The following is a 21,962-nucleotide window of genomic DNA, read 5'->3' as shown; positions in this document are numbered from 1 at the left end:
CTTCGCATATGATCCGATCATGCCGCGACCCTGAGCGGAATCCCATAATCTCCGTCGTGAGGTTCCGGAGTTTCGTTCAGACTTGCGCAGCCATAGCGACAGCCGCTTCCGATGACGGATGTTCTTGTCGTACTTCATTCTTACTGAACATGTTCAATCGATCACGGGCTCGCGAAAGTGAATCGTCAGAGCTCCGCTTGTTTCCTTTGCGATCACGAACGTGGTTGCAGTCCGATTTTCGCGAAAGTCGATGATAGCCCGGGACTGATAGATGTTGAGCAAACGGCGCGGCGGCGCCTCGAAATCGATCGGGAAAACGACCTCCTCATTATGCGAGTCGCTACTTCAGTCAATCGGGAGCAGCCAAGTGAAAACCTCGAATTAGACATCCTTCACTCCAGCCGAGTCGATTTCTTGAATCGTAGCGATACGAAATTCCCGTTGTCCACGGCGTTCGAGAGTGTCGCGCAAGAGTCCGAGCGATCCCTGGGCAACAATGAACTTCCGCCGGAGAAAGTCATGGAGCCTTGATGTCGTCTGGATGGACATTTTCCCCGAACGCATGGCTGAAGTTTTTCCCCAATGAGCGATCCCTCTCAGCGGCATCCATTCACTTTTGTAGCTTTCATCTCCGAAAACGATCGTTGTCATGCCCGTCGTGTTCCTGATTCATGACGACATGTTCGTTTTTACGTCAACAAACATTCCGCAATCAAAATGAGTTCCAGAAGTGATTTCGTGATATTCTATTCTTAACGCTCGCATCGGGGAATCTTCTCCCTGAACACTTGACGTAGCATCATGATGCCATGCGTGACAGCGGGTCTTGGTCGAGAGCGGATTTTGGCATGGGCATCCGACATCCGAGGATCTTTTAATTGTTGATTCTTCTGAGACTCGGCAATTTCCCCGCAGAACATTCGAGCAGTGAAGTTCCCGCTTAGCGCCCGGTCAGCAGTGCCCGCTCCTGCTCAAGAGACTGGAAACAGAATTAGTAGTCAGAACAGTAAATGAGACCGAAAATTTTCTGAGCGATTTTCACTTTTGTTCGTCGGCGGCGGCCTTTCACGCGAGTCAGCGACCGAAGGAGCGAACGACCATACGAACGAACGCCCCAGCGAGTTCGTCCTTTGCATTATGGCTGCCATAACACCTCGGACTGCTTGGAGCACCACGGCGCGGCTGACGGGCAAGGCTTTGTTTGAATCACGCAGAATTTTAGCGTTTCTGCCAAATTTCACAACTTCTCCCACATGAGCCCCACGTCTGCTGCCACCGCGGTTTGATCGCCCCTATTTCTGCCACTGCGACTTATTTACCTTCACTGCTACGGCGGTCTTAAGCTAGCCAGCCTCGAGCAATTATCCAAATCTGCCGTATGTCCTTCGCAATTTTGTTATTTTCTAGAGCTTTTTTTGTTCCGTTCCGTCTGGCTGTTCCGGGAAAGTTACGTCAATTCTGGGTGGCATCCAAAAATGCTCCTCGGCTCACAGCTAGGAGAGGAGCTGGGACGAGTCAGATGCTGCTTCTAACCGGCTCTCCGGCGAGCTTTCGAACAACTCAAAAAAGCTCGACATCGTTTCAGGACCCTCCGGACAGCTCCTCTTCCCCCTACCGCCTGATACTCGATATTTCTCAAGAACACTCCAGACGAGTCTATTCTGAGAGACATCCTAAGGGTGACTCTTGATCCCCGAGCGCGAATCCATCCGATAGCTGCTGCAAGCGGCGCTCCAAAAGGCTCTCCTGACAAGAATCAGAGCCATTTCCTCTAGACCTAGAAAGCTCAGATACTGCGGGGATTCCGCGATTCTCGGAGTGCGACTGCCGTGGATGCTTTCCAGAGAAGCCTAATGGACAAACGGCACCTCGAACATCGAAAGAGATCCTTCCACCAGTCTTCTATCATTTCGGAGACGCTCATCCGGGTTTCATTAGAGAAGACGTGGGATTTTGTCACATCGATCTGCCGAAAAATATCCACACGGCTCCCATTCCCATCGCTTGGTCCACGAGGCTGGACCGATTGAGACTCGTGGAAGTTTCGCGTCAGCTTCAAGCGATGCAGACAAGGATACATACGAGAGCAGCTTTGGAGGCTCGGGAGCGAAATCTTACTAATCGAGTATGGGTGGACATCCTTCGACCCCCCAGAGACAGTTCCCGAAACTTCAAAACGAACCCCGAAGCTTCCCCCAAAAATCAGCCGGCCGTACCGAATTACACCCTGAGAACTCCGATTTAGTGCGCTGTGACGTTTCGAGTCAGCGCTAGTTTTGAAACCGATCTTAAATCCGTTATCGCTCTTTCGAAAGCAGGCATCAGTGAATGTACTGCACGACTTCATGAAGTTGCCGCTAGAAGGGCAATCCGCCGCTAAAAGAAGCGCGGTCGTTGGCTCAGTCAGTTGGATCTCACGATCGGATCTCCAGAGAGGGGAGCCTGAACCCCTGCTGAAGGTGTCGAAAAAGTTGCGCAAGACAGTCTGAACGGAGTCGGGGAGATGACATTCGTTCGTGCTCCACATTGGGAGGAAGGCTAGAGCATCGCTCCGAATCCGACCCGAAAATGACTCACGGGTCTTTGAGCGGTCGACGTGTTCTGATTTTCACAAACAAAACGTTCATGTCACAGCGTGATTAGACAGCGAGAACCACAGTCCACCCCTCGAAGGGCGCTGCTCGCAGGGGCGGGAGCGTGACTCAGACGCCGACCTTTAGGCAGGTACGCAGCCATGATCCGACTGGCTTAATTTCAGTTCTGGGTTCGGGAACGCTAGAAAATTTTTGACTGGTGGCCCAAGAACTCCAGATGAAGCTGTGTGGATAAGCTCACATGTTGAGCAGCAAAGCTACCACGGAATCAATCAGACGTGCCCGACGTTCTTCCGAACATGAGTCAGATTCCGAAGAGGGTGAGGGTTTGGAGCTTCTTCCTCAAGATTGCGAAGGGAGTTTTCTTGTGTATTTGGCTGACTGCTGAAGTTGAAATCGAGCTCGTGACCGCCACAGACCCATGGCTCCCTGAAGATTTGATCTCTTGGAGGGACACGCCTCAGACACCCATCTCATCTGAGTGAGCAGCATCAATAATTTTGATGAGCATGCGCACTCGACGATCTGCCGGGCTCGGCGATGAGGTTCTTCCGCCTGGGGCCCCGCATCTAGCAGCTGCAACGTCAACTTTACCCTCTTCCCCACGAGCAAAGACGTTGAGCGATGTAAACCGTGTCGATTTCTCCTGTGATAGTCGCATCGTCCCCTCGCGGCGATGACACGTCCTCCATCATTCATCGCCGAAAACCACGAGCAGAATGCTTCTCGTGATGAAGTTAGATCTCTTCATGTTCAAGGAATATCGGTGGCAGTGACGCAATGTAAAGAAATGATACGGAGAGCCTTTGAGCTCTGAGAGAGATCCGCGGAAAAACGGCCGGGAAGCCGCAAGGCAGGAGATCAATTCATTCGATTCTGGTTACTGTCGACTCTCCTCGAGGGCAAATGTCATCTGAAACTGAAGATTTCAAGCGTTTCAGTCGTTTTCTCCACCGGCTTTCGGACTGGTGGTGACAGCTGTCGCTGACAAAGCTTGGCTCTTCGAAATTATTCATCTTGGTTATGTACCGCTAGCCTATTCTCCAGAGAATGAAGCTTTTTGTTTCTCGTCTGTGAACCTTGAATGCGATTCGGTTCGATACAGATTTCATAAAGGCCGACTTCGCTGCCAACCGCAGAAAGTCGGATTCGTAGGAATCAAGAGCTTCAAGCGAAGGGATAAAGTGCGACGACTACGCGACGGAAAATTCAGCGGATGGAAAAACTCGTCCCGAGACTAATGTGGATGGGGAAAGTCTCGCCAGAGTCGGGGATGCGAGTAACGTAGTCGAGCGAGAGCTTCAATGATTCGCGGAATCGTTTGCCTCTGAGCTCCGTATACATGGTGGGAAGCAAGCGGTAGGCAGAGGTAGCCTGAGTCCCCTCGAAAAAAATCAACACGACGTTTTCTCCGCAATCGAATATCAAAAGTTCGGAATGCGTGACCGCTCTGAAATTGTCAGATGCCTTCTTTGATCAGAGGATTTCTGTTTTTCCCAAATCACTAGATACGGGTCCAAGATGAAACAATTCCCTCGATATCTTGCGAGAATGAAATGCTTGAAAGACGCGAATAAATCTTTCCGAAAAGCGAGAATGACAGATGCGTTTTGCAAGGGTAGTCTCGAAAGTGCCAATGACATTTACGGAGGGAAAAAAATCCCAAAAACTATCCGTTCTTGATCGTTATTCATCGCGCTCCACGCTCGTTCACAAGTTTCAATGAAAATTTTCCGAGAAGTCCGCACAAAGTCAGATGCGATGCGGCTGATGAACGTTTTTGGAAAGCGAGAAAGGAATGAAGAAATGGACTTTGATCGAAATCCGTGATGCAGACTTTGTGTCACTAGATTCAATCCACAGCCGTTCTGAATGCATTCGATGAATTTCGTGTAGCCCCTTTGTTGACTTTTTCTCTGTGCATCTCGCTTTGTTCAGTCGTTGAGCGGATCTACAGTTATCGCTGAATCGACGGATCCAATGATTTCTACTCGGATCCGCTTGAATGATTCAGTTCCCGTCGTTCTCTTCAATGATAACATCAGGAGGAGTGGAATTTACGCGAGCGGAGCCGAACTCTATACTTACGACGACCGTCGATAGTATGAGATCCGAGAAGTCGTCTCATAGAGAAACGCCCTTGCTGCACATCGATACCTTGCCGTCCCGATTTGATCAGCACAAGGGCCTGACCCCAAATGGAACATCCCTATTTATTCGATCGACATTTCGAGCAATCCCGATTGAATTTTTCCTTGCGCTGCGCCGCTGTAGCGATTGTTCGCCCCGGACGCTTCCACTTCCGATACCAGGCGCGACGCGAAAGGTCGAAGTTTATCGACTAGAATCCAGATTCTATTCTAGGACAGTCGCTGTCGGGAGAATATGTCAGCTGGCGTTTCCTGAAATTAGTCAACTGATTTCACCCCGAAGCACTGGTTTAGACTCCGACATTCATCGAGGGAGACCGCTCGGATTTCCCACGTGAACTGATTTTGCGTGACGGCAAACTTACTTTCTGTGTTAGAAGGAGACTTTTGTCGGTGCCCGAATCCGATACCGAGTTTCACTTTCACTGAAGCGAGAACCCTGCGTTGTGCGACGGCCGATGACTAATGTAAGTTCGGTAACAAGGTCCGCGTTCCCACAGATTTTCAGGGTTCTAAACTGGGATCCCTACGTAGGGAATGCGACAAAGGGTCGAGTCTGAGTTCTTTGTAGGCACCGGAATCGTCGGTTTGACTCGTCGGATATCATTCGATTGGTCCCTTGGTTTAGTATGCAGGAGCGATATTTTTACCTCCAAAGCTGGATCCGATTCGAGGAAACGTTAATCTGTACCTCACATCGCGCAGATTCCAACCCTGAGATATCGTAGTCGTACCGAAAAAGTCCATACCTATTCCGCTAATTCGGACAGACAGCATTCAGTCATTTTTTCCAGCGAAACAGATTGCATTTTCGGCGACGATAAGCCCCAAGGATCACGGACGATGTACCCGCACCTACAAGCCGATCCATCGGTCCAGATGGTGATGTACGTGCTGGCAGTCTGCGGCTTTTCGTCTATATTCCTGCTGCTGACTTGCTCGGTCTGCTGTTTCCTCTGTCACAAGAAGGACCCTTTCGACAAGGGAGTCACTACCGCGGATTCTAGTCATATGAATGGAGTCTTCTTCAGAACCAAGGTGAAAATCAGACGCGTCTGGATATGACATACTCTATCGATTCTGCTTCACAGAATCCCCGAAGTGCGGAGAACATTGGATTCATTATGAATGTATTTGTTTATTCTATCATACCGAGGCTCATATCAATGGGGCTGTGTGCCACTGAATATGATTCGTCTAAAAAAAATTCCCCATCGTTTCCAGAGCAAGTCTCCTCTCAGCGGACCGACGATCACATCTCAGGCGGACCTTTTCTCCTCGGGTCCGCCATCCTACTCACTGAGTACCTTGAGACAGCAGGATCTCCATCTTTCATACTCGCCCGCGTTCCTCTCGTTTTCAAAGCGGCTCCATAATCACTTCACCGACGATGACTTTTCAAATCAGAGCGATTCTGATCAACGGTCGCGCTACGACTCACTTGTGCCACAAGAGGACGCATATCTACAAATGGTCTGATGACGGAAAGAAAACAATTATTCTGTACAGGTTATCCGCAGACTTCCAGTGCTCGGATCACTGTGCCTAGCTCCCTTTCACACGGATACTTGAAATGTACGCGATCTGATTCTCGTACGGAATAATAATGTTATTTTACACGTGCCACGCACCGGATATACATAAAGAAGTCTCAATCGTCGCTGTCGGATTTCTTGTCTTCCTTGTCTTCCGACTCCGAATTGGAGCCGCTCTCCGCTTTCTCAGATTCTTTGTCACTCGTCGCTTTGCTCTGCTTCCGAGCTTTTTTATCGAAGTAGTCATCTCCGTCAGAATCCTGGATCTGTTTTGCTTTGTCGGACGCTTTCCTTCGACGAATTCCATCGATATCCGAATCGTCCGAGTCAGAATCTGAATAAATATTCGAGGCTGCCTGCCGTTTCTTGGCGCTGCTTTTGATCGCACTCAACGATATACCGTCTTCGTCATCTTCCAAGAAGCCTGTAACGATCAAGACGGCTTAAAATATCGTCCGCGAAGGAAGTTCTCTGTATTCGAATCGCTGCCCAAGGTGGTTCGGGATGGCATCTCCCAACATTAACTCACCAACATTCATGCCTCGCGCACGATCACGAATTCGTCTCTGTTTGTTATCCCTCCGCATGAAGGCTCGTAGTTTCTCCTCCTCCTTCTTTATCATTTCACCCCGGTTCCTCTCCGGATCAGCACCGACGGTGGGTAGAACGCGGACCTTGTTGGCTTTTTGCGAGCGACCCGCCAAGGAGAGGGTCATTTTCCTGCAACAGTCGAAGCATCGATGTGAATAACCTGCTGAGCCGTTCACTGAACAATCATTTTTCGTTCATCAACAACATCCCAGCCAGATGATTAGCTCTGACACAGGTGTCACCCGATCGAAATTTGAAATCTGAACGGCTCCTTGGATTAGATCAGGAAAGCTTAATGCTTTGAGGGTGGGGAATAACTTGCCTGTGAGTGAATGAATCCGTTGAATGTGGTCTGAATGAGAGTTTTGTCCGGAAAACCGATTGACCTTGAAGACCTGTGCCTTGTCGGATGAACAAATGGTTGTGGTCTCCGGTCATGAGAGAGTGCTTGTGAACGTCAAAAATTTCAGAGCCCAGATGCAAACTCAGAGATCCGTCAGACCACCGGACAACCCTCGAATTGCTCTGCTTTATCGGGTCCCCGGTCTTTGGATCGTAGACTCTCCTCCACCGAATCGTATTTTCTACTTTCAGCTTCAGTCTGGCCCTGCCCTCTTCATCGAGAACTTCGTCCTCGTCGACTTCATCCTCGTAGGTTTCCGGGTCGTAGGGTCTGGTCTCGACAGAGAGGAAGTTGGGTAACTTCACGAAATGAACTTCTTTGCCGAGATCTGTCTGGATCCTGGGAACTTCGACTTCGATTCTGGTTTCTGGTACCGGCGCCGCTGTCTCTGGCTGCGCTTCTTCTTCATCGACATCCCCCATGCGCCGGATCTGAAAGACGGAAGAGGAATTGAGCTCATTCTCAGCATACAGCACGAGGATTCTCCTGATACTGAGAGCGAGGCGATCAAATGCTTGTGGGGGGACATCTGCGAACTCACTTCGCGTTCGGGCTCGTTCTCCTTCTGGTCGTCATCGTCATCCTTCTCTTCGTCCTCGCTAATATCCCCAAGATCTTCCCCGAAGATATCGGCCAGCTCGGGTTTAGTCGTCTCGTCACCGCCATCATCGGTCTTCTTCTTCTTTTTGCGAGAGAGTTCGATTTCCGATCCGGAGTCCGACCTATCCATCAGAAAAAAAACTGAGGAAATCGATGCGACGGGATTCGCCACCGCCATCGTTGCGCTCACGTACTGCGTAGTCCAGCTATGTAATTTCGGTGGCGCTTCAATCAATCTTGCCATCGAGGGTGACGAGGAGTTTCCTTACCGGTCTCTTTTCGACGGAGATCTACTGCCGGATCTACTTCCACTCCGGCTTTTGCTTCGGGACTTCCCTGAGCCGCCTGGAGCAGGTGACGAACTTCGTGAACCCGAACGCGATCGTGAGCCGGATTTGGCGGAGCCCGAGGCTGCCGAGTCACTCCTTTGGGAGCCAGATCCCGACCGATGAGAGCCGGACCCCGAGCGGGACCTTGCGGAGCCGGATCTGGAGCGTGCCGACCCTGAACGAGACTTGGCAGAACCCCAGTTCCGAGAACCGGATCTGCTTCTGTGCGAGCCCGTAGCACTGCGAGAACGAGAGGCTCTCTGAGGCGAGCCCGATCCACTTTTCGGAGTTCCTGGAGAGGAAGGGGACAAATTGTTCAGACGAGATCCGGGTCCACAGCCAATGTGGAAGTTTCCCAATCGGCCAAGGATTCTCCATTGATGTGATCAGTTTTAATGTCCCTACCACTTCTCGACCGGCTCCTGGAGCCACTTCCGCTGCCTTTGGGGCTCTGAGATGCTGACTTTTTCGATCGAGATGAGCCCGATTTGCGACTGCCGGAGCTCGCGGATCTGTGGAGAACAAGCAGACGATTACACACGTGTTGGCGACGGTGGAGAGCAAAGTCCCAACGCCGCAGGTTGCGCATCCCAACGCAAGCATCCCATTCATCAATGTAAATTCGTAGCGAGAGTTGAAAGCTTTCCCGGATCGAATGCAATGAGGACAGATCAAGGTGGGGCTCCTACCTCTCACCCCGATAATGGATAGCTAGAGGTCTTCCATGACACTGCGAGAAGACAGGTCATCTCGGTGACTCCATGAATTGGGAATTCTATCGCAGCGACCGGTCATGCATCGTCAGATCGAGAACTCACCTTGAGTTATCGCTTTCACTACCGCTAGCCTCCGAATGAAGCTCCCATCTGGACTTGTGGACCATGCTGGTCCTCTAGGTGTCCTTACGCCGGTGAATCACGCAGGCTATGCCAATATAGTCTTATTTGTCCCGGCTCAGGACAGAACTTCGGAACGCTGTTCGAAAGGCCGCTTCTGTTTATTTTCCCTCATGTCGTCTGCTGTCTCTCTTTCTCTCTCTCTTCACGATGATGGAAAGTGTGTGCTGCTGCGACGGATGTTCGTCGAGTAGCTGTGCGCTTGGGCGCTGAGCGAAGTCAATCCCGCCATCGCGTCCGTTCCTCCGTCTTCGGGGTCGGCGTTTTTAGGAGAATTCCTGTCGAGTTGGGCATGCGTTTCGCGAGTCTGACCCAAAAATGGTTGCTCTTGTTGTACTCCCCGGTTTCTGAAGGCGGGGAACTGTGAGACCCCAAATCGATTTCCGAGTCATGATCGTTTCCTCGGATCAACGGTGACGGATCTCAGATCGGACGAATATTTCTCGGACAGACGCATAGACGGCCTCCGGAAATCAAGCGGATTAGCGATATGAATCTTGCGTTGACTCGACTGCAGTCTGCAGAATCGTCGGAGATTCGAATCTCCCGGTTTCCTCTCTGAGGCTCCGCTACTTTTTCCCTTTCTCTCGACGTCGTCCGCTGTTCCGCCATATATTTCTTGGCACTGTGGCCGGACAGCTCGTAGAGTAAAAGAGTGAGTGGTAACTGGTAGTTGGTGGTCTGTCGGTCGCTGCTGCTCGTCGCGTGCTGGTGCTCCACTGAGAGCGCGGTGGAGGGTTTCGAGAGGTGGAGAAGCATCCATTCCGGACCCTTCCACATATTCTTTTCCCACGCTCCACCGACAAGACGAGGCTACCAAGTTCTCGACAGTGTGCCATCCAATCATCAGTCCACTGTCGGAGTCCTCCGGGACATTGAGGGCCCCCGTGGGGAAAAATGGGCAAACTTGAGGAAACGCTCCAGGAATTTCTGACCGAGGCGGAACGGTCGTCCACATCGGCGGTCGCCCTGTGTCAACAAGATCAGCTGGTCAAAGCCATCTTCCAAGTGCTCGAAGAAGCCCAGTACCACTCGAAATACCTAGAAGCAGTCTGTGAGCAATTATTCAAGTTCTGCCGCTCAGACATCGAAGATCTCCAGCGTTTTTCCTCTTACTATATCCCCACGGCACTATCTCTGTATTTGAGATTGAGTCGGCATCCCGCAACGCGTGGCAGCGACCTGAGCTTTCTCGAAGTGTACCTGCTGGCGGCGTACAACATCGAGACGTGCGATCCTGAAGGGAAGGAAGTTGTTCACTCGTTCTGCGTCCCCACACTCTTCAAACCGTCGATCTATCATGAAAGCGTAGCAGTCCCGGCATCGGTGGCTCTCACGGAAAACGCGCTACATCGACTTGAACAGGGCGCCCTGAACGCGAAAGTAGTTATCGGACCCTTCAAGGAAGCTCTTCGCTTGACACGGGATAACGTCCATCATATAGCAGCACTTCTGATGCGAGTGTATAACGCCAACATTTCGTATATGCCAAACATCTCGCGCGAGGCCACTCTGCGTGGCGCACAGAAAGTCATCTCACAGAAAGCTCCTCGTATAGAACTGAGCCCAGAGTATCTGCTTGAAGTTCTGCATTGCGCCTATTTCTCCATGTTCAATGGACAGTATGTTCTTGGTGAGTTGGACCACTTCCTCCTTCGAGGAGAAATCATAATTTCTTCCCGCTTGTTCTTCTCCTGCTATCAGGCTCCGCAGGCGGTCCGATCTGAATCCGGCTCATCTGTCAGGAACTGCCCATCGGCTTTCCGAAGCGCTTCTTTGCCAAGGCTCGATTTTCTACAAGAGAGGAGATTTGAACCCTCATCGCTATTCCAGGTAACGAAACATTAGCCATGATCCGCCTGCGGGGACAACAATCGCTCCTGTTTGAAGTGAGTCTGGTCGCCAATGCCATGAAGCAGAGTCTCCTCGACTCGAAGGACAAAACCGGTGATCCAATGGGCATCAGGATCGTGAATTCAAGTTTCAAGAACCTTACCAAGAACGTGCTCACCAACGCATCTTTCAGAACTAGAAAACTCAGTGAGGATGGTGAAGTGAGTTCGATTCTATTTTTCCGCGCGAGCTAGCCAGATACATAATTTCGAAGGACAAAGGTGAACTCTCGAGATGGGTTCCGTGCTTCTCTAGACATTCGAGAAAAGTTTCGGCATGTCAGGAATTATCCTTTTCCTACTTCGCTCCCCTCTGTGCTATAATGATCTCCATGGGACCGCGATCCTCGATCGAGGCATATGCACCGAGCTCCGATTCCTGAATGCGTCTCAATCTCTATATTTAACCGAAGAGACCCTATACGATCGCCACCGTGCGATTCCATTTCGGCTCCGCCGTGTTCTCCGGCGGCCCGAATGCACGACACGCATCCTGTCGAACAGCGCAGTGGTTGAATGCAATCGGTTTCTGTTCAGCAGAACAATGGCGCATCCCGATATCATGGATGACGCCTATCGTAAGGGGAATGGAATGACTCGTTCGCGGCTTCTCCGTGGAGAGTTCGTCCTCCCAAATGTTTTTGAATTCGTCCAACCGAGACTGCTCTGATCGTATGGGCATAGGATTGATTCTATGCTTGAGATCGAGGTGGACAGGCAAAGGCAAGCGAGGAGTTTGTGGCGAACGTCCCTAAATTATTCTCGGAAGCTATGCGGTAGAAAGTCAACGGGATTTCTACCATATCTGATTCTATGTATGCATGAGTCACCCTCGATCCGCTACAGACTCTTGGAGCCAAGGAGCTCCGCAGTCTGTGGGGAGAAATTTCGGCGCGAAGTGTTCACCCGATTAGCTGTAATCGAATTCTAATATGAATATACGAAATTGATGACCGCCTCCTTCTTCTAGGATGAAGATCCACCACCTAGCAGTAGCGCATCAGGAGCTTCCAGGAGGGACGTGTATAAAACTCAACTGCATGAAACACTCGGGTCGATCGATGAGTCAATCGAAATATCTCAGGTAAACGATCTCCTTGAAGATTCCGAGTACTCCCAAACAAGCCAAGACTCGACTCTCCCATCCGACTTTTCGACTTCCGAGTCGTCTACTGAAAGTTCTACCTGAAAGTCTCCGGGGGCTTCCGAAAGATCTGTGAGAGCCAGAAAGATTCCCTTGAACAGAATATAGCCGCCTCAAGTTCTCGAGAGGAGAAAGAGTCGACTACTAGGCAGCATTGCGGAACTCTCCCAAAGTTTCGGCTTTTGTGAAGCCTCCGCAGATCTCGTTGGGCAAGTCGTGATATCGATGATGTCAGGCTCGCTGCATGAACTGCTCGGGTAATCCTCCTGATAATCTCGAGTACACATACTTCAGTGGTCACAACCATTGTATTGATTTCTCGATTTCTGCTCATGAAGTTCTATGGACCCGGCGCGTGCTGGTAGCGAGCTCGATTTTCACCTTTCATTTCTCCATGAACCATTCCACAGGTCCACTTAGAGAACGAGAACTCGGCAACGATCACGATTCACAAGAGCAGCTCAACATCATCCGGAAAAGTGAGCTGTTTTTGATTTTCTAGCCATTATGGGAATTCGGAACCATCATCCGATATCTCGGCTCTCGACCGACCGCTATCGATCCTCGCAGCCCAAAATGCTTCCGCTGCATGATTTTAAGGTGGAGCGTAGACTGCTTGGCGAACATGTCAAATTCCTCACTGTTTCCCCCCATAGGTTCGTAAGGGATCATTGGTGCTTGTCGACAACGATGGAACCACAGTCAGCAATGGTAACGGGACGGCCACATCGACGAACGTGTGACCATCTACGGAGCGACCTCCCATCAATTATTGACACACGGAATACGTATCTTCGAGAATCAAGCGCTCGAGGAGCTCCGTGAGCTTCTCGGGAAGGGCCTGTGTCTGTATCCAAATCATTGTGATAGAGGTCCGTAGGAGCGTGTATCTCATGAACTGGTCTCGAGTTCTAGGAAGCAGCAACATATGTCCTCAACATATGCTAGAGATCACGCAACCGAGGGGTCTTATGGCTACCGGACTTATCGGTCCAGAGGTGATTCCTCTCCGATCGAGTGCATGGGAATGATTCTTACTGGTTATATTCCTGGTCTGATCCGCCTGAAGGTCAAATTTTAGAGAGGATTCGGGATCCCTCGATTTTATTCCGACGGAAGATATTTTCGTGGCCGGCCATTCGCGCCACACGGAAACCGGGTTACCGAAATCCCTGAGCCGACGAAATTACGTTGGGTGTAAATCGGCTCTTTCCTCCCCTCGCTTGTCTTTCCGAATCGATTCTGATCGGATTCCCTGCCAGAATCCGTGATTCCTACGCTCTCGGCAGGCCTTGATTCCCGCTCGTTCCCGATGATCGTTGAAACCGAGGACGCATTAGAGGGTCCCCGGCGGAAATTTCGATGCAATAAGATACACTTCAGTGAGCTGATTCCTGATTGATTGAATTGACTAGGTAGTAAAAAAAAGATAGATTTTCCGAACCTCGAGACGGATGGAATGGACCGACTCCCATCCCGGCTCTCGAAGAGTCGGAGGCTCTTCGAGCTGATTCCAGGAGAAGATTGGGACGAAGGAAAGGACTTCTCTCATTTGTGGGTCTGCATGGATTCCGTTGGACGTTTTCCGAGCATGAACCGCTCCGCTGAATCTGTTACTTACTTAGCACTATCGATCAGCTAGCTGATCGGATACGCATTGGAGTCATGTTGTTGTCAGAATCTATAGAATGAGCGTGACACGCGCCTCGGGGAACCCGATGTCGAGGCAGGTCTGTTTTAAAGGAACGTGCACCGTCGTTCTTTCATGTCGAGAGCATCCGTGAGAGGAGCTCCGGATTCTGAGTGACATGAAGCGTAGATGTCATGATGAACATCGGGTGTAGAGGGAGTTGCGAATGCGTCGAGATGATTATCATCATCATCATGCCTATTAAAGAGGTCTGCGTGCCTGACTGAGTCATAGAGTGAGAGCCGGAACGAAAGCTTCGTTGATGAAGTGTCCGTAGCGGAAGATGTGGAGAGATGTCCTTGGAACGTAATGTTGTGTGAGTGTTTGACGATGGGGTTAGCGATTAGCGATCAGAGTATTGAAACGTTGTTGGCGATACTCATCAGATTCACACTCCATTCTTCTGAGAGCGCGTACGGTTTATGCAATTGAGCAGTCGATGCGATGTGAGAGTTTGAAAGAGAGGCGAAGTTCTGTTTCTTCCACAATGATAGATAGATGAACAGCTGAGAAAAAAACAATAATTACGAATAATAAAAATTAGATACGATCAATCATCTCCGCCACAGTGTCATCTCCGCGTAACGTATCATTGGTCCTGAAGGGCTTCTCGACTTTTTGAAGGATAAGAGGGACTTAATGAAGTTGACGAGGGTTCCGCTGCCTAACTGAAAGACTCCCACATTTCCGTCTCGTCGCAACGTCGTAGCTTCCAAAGCATCAAGAACGGAAATAATCTTTGATGAGACCCATTCTGTAATTTGCTACTCTTTTGCATCGCGGAGAAAAGAGAGTCGCTGACGATTGCTTCGAGAGAGCAACGACGTCGTCAATTATCATCGAGTCCTTGTAAATTCAAGAACAGCCGACCGACTAGGTCACCGTTCATGCTCAAAAAATTGGCTGTATGGTGTAACTGTGAGTCAATGCATTGATGGTCTGAACGGCGACCAGAGTTTTCTTTTCGCCTGTGTAGGACAGAGTCCGATTTGACAGAGTACACCATATAGTTGAACCCGGACTGATCGATGTTGAAGATTTGTGGCGGATCGTAGAAAAAAAAACAATCTCGAGATCACGCGCCTTCTGCAAGGCCCACTTCCGAAGATCGTCGTCAAGGACAGCCTGCGAACTAGCCCGAGCGAAGTCGAAACTCCCCTCGGTATACTGTGCAACTTGGATCAGACGATCCCTCCAGGCTCCCATTTGCGAAAAGAACTCCCGAAAGCGGCTGATATAATTCCTATGTTTCACCCTCCGAAACTTCGTCGCGAGAGTCGCCATTCCGTGAGTGAGGTGAGCGTCGCTGTAGGCGAGAACTTCCGAAATGTACCCGTAGGTGAAGAAATCCCTACCGATGCCGCAGTCTTCGCACACGGGGATGAAGTCTTCTTCCTGATAGTCGCTTTCGAAAACTTCATCAGTTTGCTCCAATTCGAATTCGTCCGCGTCGGTGAAACTCTGCTGAGCACAGCATCAGCGATTTTCACTCCAATGTCTCGCGTATTCTGCAGGAGCTTCTCGTTCGAAGACAGGGCGCTTAACTTAATCCTCAGGAGACCAAGAATTGACTCCACTCCGGCAGACATTCTCAATCTCTAAAGGCGCTCGAGCTCACGCAAACCGAAAACCGAACGAATACGCGCGGATAGAGTTCGATTCGGCGCGCGCGGAATGAAACTGCAGCACGTGAAGGGGCGAGGAGGGGAAAGTGGGAGTTGATACCACTCATGAAGATGGTGTCTTGGCGCCAAATTCGAATCCGGCGACCAAAAAACATATTTATGTTTTCGGATATCTCGGGCAGATCCAATATTCGTCCATTATTCATAGTATTTTCCATTATTCCCGTAGAGTCAATGCTCAAGGGCGAGTTTCCGATATTTATTTAAACACCCTTAAAGTGGCCATACGCAGATAACCTCCTAGGCTTAAACTTCTCTCGGGGCGGGGACTCTATGACCGAAGTTTCAGCCCGATCGGCGTGTTACATGTTCGGCACTCCCCTTGTCAGTGAAGAACAGCGCGAAACAACTGCAAGAGGAAGCTCGAAGATGAGGAACTGGCCATGAAAATCCGTCATGACTTCATTCCAGCGGTAGAGTCGGTTTTCAGTAGGATTCATCGGCTTGGAAATTTGACGCCGGGACCCAACGTTAGAGGGCGGCACCGTCAGTCACGCATCGAGCGGTGTTCATCGTCTAACGTCCCAAGAACCAAATGTCTCCTAGCGTTTCCCAGCAGCTTGCCTTAAGGATGCTTACCCTAGTTCGGCGGATGCTGGAGGGCTATTGAGCCGGAGTTCTCCATGAGGATGACTGAAAAAAATCAGAACGGAGAATTTAGATCCAGACTTTCCTCCAGGATCTCAGGTGTTCAAAATTTTCAAGAGTCTCATCTGTCCATCAGCAGTTCTTTTGATGCTCACCAATCACTCGATAAGCGCCGTAGCCGGCGACGCCCGCGAGACTGGCGATCAGAGCGATGCTACTCAGAGGTAAGCCCGGTCTCTGATATGACGAAGAAAGAATTAGATCAACCCTGGATTTTTTCGCTGAGAATCGGGGATTGTTTTTTCATTCTATGTTTCATACGCTTTCTCAGCCCTATTTAGACTTTTTGTCTCTTGTTTACTTGTCATATTTTTCCCTAGTTCACGCTCGAAATTGGATCAGGCAGAAAGTTCCCCGAGCTGCAACCAGGACGACGTCGACGAATCTCGACGTCACGAGATGCACCGCGGCTCTAAGATAAAGATGAGAAAGAGATAGCGGAGTAGTCACGACATTGAGAATACAGGTACATACAACATTTACTGGAAGCTTGAAAGACGTTGAAGCAGGCGATATGAGACTTGATTCGAGAAGGAAAATTTGATACCCACTTGGTTCCCTCGCTCACTCGGAGTCTCCACGGCACCTACAATAAGAACAAAGTATCACTTGAGCTTGACTTCTCGATGCTTTTGAGTTCAAATAGATTGTGGATATGGAGTTCCGAAACTCCGCTATATGTAGAACTCCGAAGAAAGCGGCAACGGCGCACAGTGGGCCAAATGGCCAAATTAGGTGGAAAAAATTATTTTACACTTCGAATCCGACGCTGCTTGTCTAACTCGATGTTCCGAAGCTCGAGATACACGAATTCGAAGCTCCGCTCATTACAAACCCCGCGTATCACGGAACCGGAGCTCGTGAAACGAAATCATGCGGATGGAATACTCCCTCTCCCCCCCTTGGCAAACTTCTCATATGATCTAGCTCTCGTGTTCGATGCCTTGGGTCGGAGCTCGGAATTTCTCAAAAGGGAAGCCAGGAGCTGGTCTGGCGCGTTTTCGAGAAAGAGACAACAAGACACTACTGTCTGTCTCTTTTTCTATCACAACGATGAGATGCTTGCCCGGATTCATTGATGCTAAAGTATCAACGAAACAAACGAACGAGTTCATCGCGGCCTCGACGGCATATCTTGTGCTTCTTGCGAAGCTTTGAAATAATACGACTGACTTCATGCCTCAAATCTCGTCGGTTGATCAAATGGCACTCTTCCACGCTGTCCACGCATTGCGAAAAAATCCATCGCATAAGTGAATCTGGACCGTTGTCATCCGGACACTGACGCCAAACATCGAAAAATTGAACCCGCGGCACAGAAATCTCGATTCCTGAAAACAGCAAGTTAGTCTCGATGTCTTACGATCCCCCTGTTTGGGGCATTAGAACTCGAGAAGCGCTACGAAGCGCGGTCTCTAAACAACTTTTCTGGGAAGTTTAGAGCCGGAACTTCAAAAGAAAAATATTTCAGCGAGGGGACACGGGGGGCATGTCTCGTATTGAATAATCTACTTCCTCCTGATTCCATGGAAATTAGGTTTCGAAGAAACACTCTATTTAAGACCGTAAACACCGATCGTCCGCTCTCAAATCGTCTTGAATGCGGACTTAAGAAGTACTTCAACTCACGGCGTGTTCCTTTTTCCATTCCGATATCTTTGTCGATACTCTTTCGAAGCAACAAAACACAAATGAGAAAAATCGCGGAAACAAGCTCCTCTGGAATCGTATGAATCATCGACTTTGGTTGTCTCTCCACTTCATTTTGATCGAAGCGGAGTCGGAAAGGATTGTTGCCCGCGTCTTCCCATGTTCCGACGAGATTCCGACGCTATGTGGGGTGTCAAATTTCGAGCTCGACTTTTGTCCGCCTAATTCGGCCATTTGGCCCACTGTGCGGCACCGTCCAATACGCGTATGTTGTGACTGGGAGAGTATGCGTAGATACTGGATGCAGTGAAACTTCCGAGTCCGAAACGCTGTCGCACAAGTCAGCAGGCAGGCAGACAAGCAGAAGAACGAGCGAGCCTCTGTCATGGCCCGCTGAGACAGCCGACCAGCAGGGGACTTCATCCGGAAGCGATGATCGCGGCTTTGGTTGGATCGAGGACTCCTTCCATAAGGCAGCCCGCTCGCGAGACTACAGGGCAGTAATTCAACGCATGGGCATATCCGAGTTGGCATTCAAATTGGTCGAGAACTGGCTCGGCGGGCGAAGACAACAGTTCAAGCGAGGTTCGACTTCCTCAGAAGCCTCAGAGGCAACATGTGGAGTTCCACAGGGAGGAAGTCCTTACGAAATGAGGACAACATCGATACGGATCCCGCTACATGCGCTGTTTTTGAAAAAAATTCTCTATGTAGAAACTCACTCTGTACGATCTCGACTTCGAGCACGGCCTCATACGGGCGGTTGCCCCATCCGTTCCTTGGCTGCTTATAATGGGTCCCGTCGAAAGGCTTTCGATGGGACTGCAGTCTTGTGACCGTCTCCGTCGTAAAACATCCCCCTGATTCGCGGAAAATATAATGAGATGTGATTTCCGCCGTGATTTCTTTCCCTTCCGAGTGGCTGCTCATTATCTGATTTTCAGGATATCGTATTCTGGAAAGGCCCAGGTATAAAGGATAATAAGGAGGTCCGCAGCTCACCTGGGGGCTTATCGTGAGCGCTTCTTGTGCGCTCTCTTCGAAGACCGCGTCGATGTGTTGCGCCGGTAGATAGGGGAGAACGAGAAAGGCGTGGAAGCTCGCGGTAACGGGACCTGGGCGCCTGATTTCGCTAGCGGGGCCGACAGCGGGCGAGCTGGCGCGCTTCACCAGACTTCGAGAGAAGTGGGAGTAGCATCCTAAGATGCGCGCGCCAGGAAACTCAGCCTCCACTGCGGCTCGCATAGCTCCGTCAAAGTCACCCATGTACACCGTGACCGCGAGTTCCGGCGCCTCGTGCTTCAAGCAGCGGAAAACATCCACTTGTAGTGGACGTTGAGGAGCAGATGTCACAGTCCGCCACTCTAAGATCGGATGGATGCGTTTTTCCGCACCCAAGAAGGCGGACGGCCGGGAAGACATGTGAAATATTTTTGTTCCCCAGGAAAAGAGGCCTCTATTTTAACGGAGTGAGATCACCCTCAGGAGGGGAACTTCACCATGGCTTCCTCCGGCTTGACCGATAGCCGGCGGCCAATCAAGTCGCGCTCCCGATGTGTAGCAGGTGGGAAACGGGAAAAGATGAACGATCATCGTGACTCTCGACAGAGCACCGCGAGAAGACGCAGATTCTATTCTCGATGGAGCTCAATAAAACCGAGTAACGTTAAAACTCTGACCGATCATCGCCGACCGGTAGGCTAGACAGGGGCGGATCCAGAGTTGGTCCGACGGGGGGGGGGTCAAGAAAACTTGGCTTTTCGAGCCATGGATAAAGTATTCGTTCTGCACAATTTGGTGATGAGGTGTGTTTTAAAGCTCTCTAAAATATAATTTATCTATGAAATATCCTCGAAGCCGACGATCCCTCTTCCTCCCTGTCTCGGCCGTCAGTTAAATGGGAAAACCTCCCGGTTAAGTTAGAGTCCGTCGCCCGGGCGAAACGACTCGAGGAGGGGGCGGTCGCCCCCCTGGATCTGCCACTGAGGCCAGATGGGGAGCCCCATAGGCATTGCATGGGAATCGCATGTTAGGTCCTCCTCGCCCTCTATCGATTCCGGTTCCAATAAAAAGGCTGATAACTTCGTTATAGAAGTTATTCAGTAGTCCAGACAGTTGATGCCACGTCGTTACTTCCCTACCTCTAAGCACAGAACTCAATATTGGCGCAGTCGCTTCGGACTTAGTGCAGGAAGAAGACAAGATGCCGGTGGATCAACCAGAAGATCTCTCGAAGATACTCAAGACCCTGACAGGTATTCTATCAAAGTTGAGTACCAAGGAGGAGAAAAGCACTTCAACCACAGAGCCGAGCTCTGAACGTGGGTCCACGGCTCTGACGAATGCAACGGTTCTCCTCGGTACTTTCAACTATGCGCCCGATGCCGACAACACTTTTCCGGAGTGGTACAGTCGAAATCAAGGCATACTCGAAGAGTGCGTCGAGTCACCGAGTCTTCGAGCTAAGGTCCTTCTCAAGGCGCTCGGCACCGAGGAGTACACGCGGCTCCGCTGCCACGTATCTCCTGCGAAGCCCGAATCTAAAACATTCGATGAGCTGCTCGGAATCCTCAATCAACTTTTCGGTCCGACGAAGTCGCTCTTCCGACGTCGTTTCGACATACTGAACATCCGATCGCCTGCGGGAACTCATCCGGAAGAGATTCTGAATCTCTGCAATCTCAAAGGCGACGAATTCGAGGTGAACAACCTTACGGCAGATCAATTCAAGATATTCTTGGACGTTGCTGATGGCTACGGGTCCCTCGTTCAATCATTTTCGTGCGTGGTTCTTCGAACTCTCGACGAAAAACCCGGTATCGATCTACTCGAGCTTCGAGAAAAAGTAAAGCAACACGTCAGAAGACAAGAGGATGCGACTATCGGCCTCAACTCGGTCGACGAAAACCCAGTCAGCATCAACCAGGTAACCTCACAACGGGCCGCTCGTCCTCCACCACGCGGCAGTCGTCAACAACCCGATTCCAAGTGCAAGGGTTGTGAAGGCAGTCACTTCCGCTCACAATGCCCCTTCCTAAAAAGCAAATGCAACGGCTGTGGCAAGAAAGGCCACCTCAAGAAGGTTTGCATGGCTTCAACGGGAAATAATCGAGTGAACGCGACTCCGGTTATCATCTCTGACCGATAACACGATGGTTCTCGCGCTTTCGTCACGCTCGCCATCAACGGGATTCCAGTACGGACTCCGTGTCGACAGCGGGGCAGATGCCACTGCCATAGGTCCGTCCACATGGAAGAAGTTAGGGTCTCCTCGCCTGCTTCCTCTGAGATCTAAGTGCTCTGCTGCTGACGGCCGTCCCATCGATGTCAAAGGGTTTTTCTCGGCTACTTTGTCGCTCGGAACCGCAGACTCGTCTGGAATGCAAGATCGGGTCATCGTTCTGCCCACGGACAGTGGTGATTTGCTCGGTGGAAAAGCACCTTATTCTCTCGGGCTGCTCACACCGTCGCCACTCGTTCAGCTTGCTCGTTTTCAACTCGACTCCACATCCTTGAAGACTCAATTTCCGAAACTTTTCGAAACATCATTGGGTCTCTGCAGCAAGATCGAAGTTGATCTCCGGTTGAAGGACAACGTCGCTCCCACCTGTTTACCGGCGCGTCCGTTGGCTTTACCAATCCGTGAATTAGTGGACAAAGAACTCGAACGTCTACTCGATAACGGTACCCTCTACAAGGTCGAATCGTCCGATTGGGCAACACCCATCGTCGTGGTGCGGAAGGCCAATGGTCAGATCCGTATGTGTGCGGATTACTCGACGGGCTTGAATGAGGCTCTCCGCGACGTTGACTATCCTCTGCCGAACATGGAAGAGATCATGTCCAGGTTCAGCGGAAATCGCATCTTCACTCAACTCGATCTCGCAGACGCCTACCTGCAATTGCCTCTCACGGCTGAGAGCCGGAAGTTGACTACCATCAACACCCATCGCGGTTTATATCAGTACAACCGCTTGGTTTTCGGTCTCAAAACAGCGCCGGCTATTTTCCAGCGGACCATTGATCAAGCTCTGGCGGGACTGGAAGGCGTACTAGTCTACTTGGATGACATCCTTGTCATGGCTCCAGAACAGGAACTCCATGACAGGCGTTTACGGCAGGTTTGCGAAAAACTGCAAGAATGGGGTTTCCACC

At 50.5% G+C, this 21,962-nt stretch overlaps 5 protein-coding genes across 5 annotated transcripts in view; 2 read left to right on the top strand and 3 right to left on the bottom strand.

Annotated features, from left to right (window-relative positions):
• Nucleotides 1-6,091: 6,091 nt before the first annotated feature.
• On the bottom strand, nucleotides 6,092-9,085 carry Atu (Another transcription unit). Its single transcript, XM_029113190.1, has 7 exons — nucleotides 9,021-9,085; nucleotides 8,608-8,714; nucleotides 8,377-8,494; nucleotides 7,815-7,995; nucleotides 7,193-7,704; nucleotides 6,809-6,999; nucleotides 6,092-6,703 (listed from the first exon to the last, which is right to left on the bottom strand). The coding sequence occupies exons 1-7, from the start codon at nucleotides 9,083-9,085 to the stop codon at nucleotides 6,396-6,398; spliced, it is 1,482 nt and encodes a 493-aa protein (XP_028969023.1). The 3' UTR covers nucleotides 6,092-6,395.
• A 910-nt stretch (nucleotides 9,086-9,995) lies between these two features.
• On the top strand, nucleotides 9,996-14,360 carry Hyccin (PI4KA lipid kinase complex subunit hyccin). Its single transcript, XM_003739052.3, has 5 exons — nucleotides 9,996-10,731; nucleotides 10,932-11,152; nucleotides 11,961-12,074; nucleotides 12,545-12,613; nucleotides 12,791-14,360. Exons 1-5 carry the CDS (start codon nucleotides 9,996-9,998, stop codon nucleotides 12,875-12,877), a joined length of 1,227 nt encoding a protein of 408 aa, XP_003739100.2. The 3' UTR covers nucleotides 12,878-14,360.
• Nucleotides 14,361-16,258: 1,898 nt separating this feature from the next.
• LOC100897869 (uncharacterized) lies at nucleotides 16,259-19,229 on the bottom strand. The gene is made up of 3 exons (XM_018641928.1): nucleotides 18,810-19,229; nucleotides 18,530-18,667; nucleotides 16,259-16,743 (listed from the first exon to the last, which is right to left on the bottom strand). Exons 1-3 carry the CDS (start codon nucleotides 19,227-19,229, stop codon nucleotides 16,570-16,572), a joined length of 732 nt encoding a protein of 243 aa, XP_018497444.1. The 3' UTR covers nucleotides 16,259-16,569.
• Nucleotides 19,230-20,010: 781 nt separating this feature from the next.
• LOC108865167 (uncharacterized) lies at nucleotides 20,011-21,912 on the top strand. Its single transcript, XM_018641927.1, has 3 exons — nucleotides 20,011-20,889; nucleotides 21,326-21,804; nucleotides 21,897-21,912. The coding sequence occupies exons 1-3, from the start codon at nucleotides 20,011-20,013 to the stop codon at nucleotides 21,910-21,912; spliced, it is 1,374 nt and encodes a 457-aa protein (XP_018497443.1).
• Nucleotides 21,913-21,919: 7 nt separating this feature from the next.
• LOC100897725 (uncharacterized) overlaps nucleotides 21,920-21,962 on the bottom strand; it is a 678-nt gene continuing 635 nt past the window's right edge. The window contains exon 4 of the mRNA XM_018641926.1: nucleotides 21,920-21,940. Within this exon, the coding sequence (XP_018497442.1) occupies nucleotides 21,920-21,940 (21 nt within the window). The remainder of the gene's footprint in view (nucleotides 21,941-21,962) is intronic.

This window comes from Galendromus occidentalis, unplaced genomic scaffold (genome assembly GCF_000255335.2).
Source record: "Galendromus occidentalis unplaced genomic scaffold, Mocc_1.1 scf7180000076381, whole genome shotgun sequence".
Taxonomy (NCBI): Eukaryota; Metazoa; Arthropoda; class Arachnida; order Mesostigmata; family Phytoseiidae; genus Galendromus; species Galendromus occidentalis.
Note: the sequence above shows the minus strand (reverse complement) of the source record. Positions and strands in the feature narration are given on the sequence as shown.

Excerpts from the sequence above, each read along its gene's own strand:
- Atu (XM_029113190.1), bottom strand. The coding sequence starts at position 9,085 with ATGGTCCACAAGTCCAGATGGGAGCTTCATTCGGAGGCTAGCGGTAGT. Across the intron at positions 7,996-8,376 it reads TCTGCCAAGTCTCGTTCAGG|GTCGGACTCCGGATCGGAAA; the intron begins GTCGGCACGCTC and ends TCTGATGGATAG. Across the intron at positions 7,705-7,814 it reads AGAACGAGCCCGAACGCGAA|ATCCGGCGCATGGGGGATGT; the intron begins GTGAGTTCGCAG and ends TCCGTCTTTCAG.
- LOC100897869 (XM_018641928.1), bottom strand. The coding sequence starts at position 19,229 with ATGTCTTCCCGGCCGTCCGCCTTCTTGGGTGCGGAAAAACGCATCCAT. Across the intron at positions 18,668-18,809 it reads CGCTCACGATAAGCCCCCAG|GGGGATGTTTTACGACGGAG; the intron begins GTGAGCTGCGGA and ends TCCGCGAATCAG. Across the intron at positions 16,744-18,529 it reads CGAAGTCGAGATCGTACAGA|GTGCCGTGGAGACTCCGAGT; the intron begins GTGAGTTTCTAC and ends TTCTTATTGTAG.
- LOC108865167 (XM_018641927.1), top strand. The coding sequence starts at position 20,011 with ATGCCGGTGGATCAACCAGAAGATCTCTCGAAGATACTCAAGACCCTG. Across the intron at positions 20,890-21,325 it reads AGAAAGGCCACCTCAAGAAG|ACTCAATTTCCGAAACTTTT; the intron begins GTTTGCATGGCT and ends ACATCCTTGAAG.
- Hyccin (XM_003739052.3), top strand. The coding sequence starts at position 9,996 with ATGGGCAAACTTGAGGAAACGCTCCAGGAATTTCTGACCGAGGCGGAA. Across the intron at positions 12,075-12,544 it reads AGTCAATCGAAATATCTCAG|GTCCACTTAGAGAACGAGAA; the intron begins GTAAACGATCTC and ends ACCATTCCACAG. Across the intron at positions 12,614-12,790 it reads GCTCAACATCATCCGGAAAA|GTTCGTAAGGGATCATTGGT; the intron begins GTGAGCTGTTTT and ends TTCCCCCCATAG.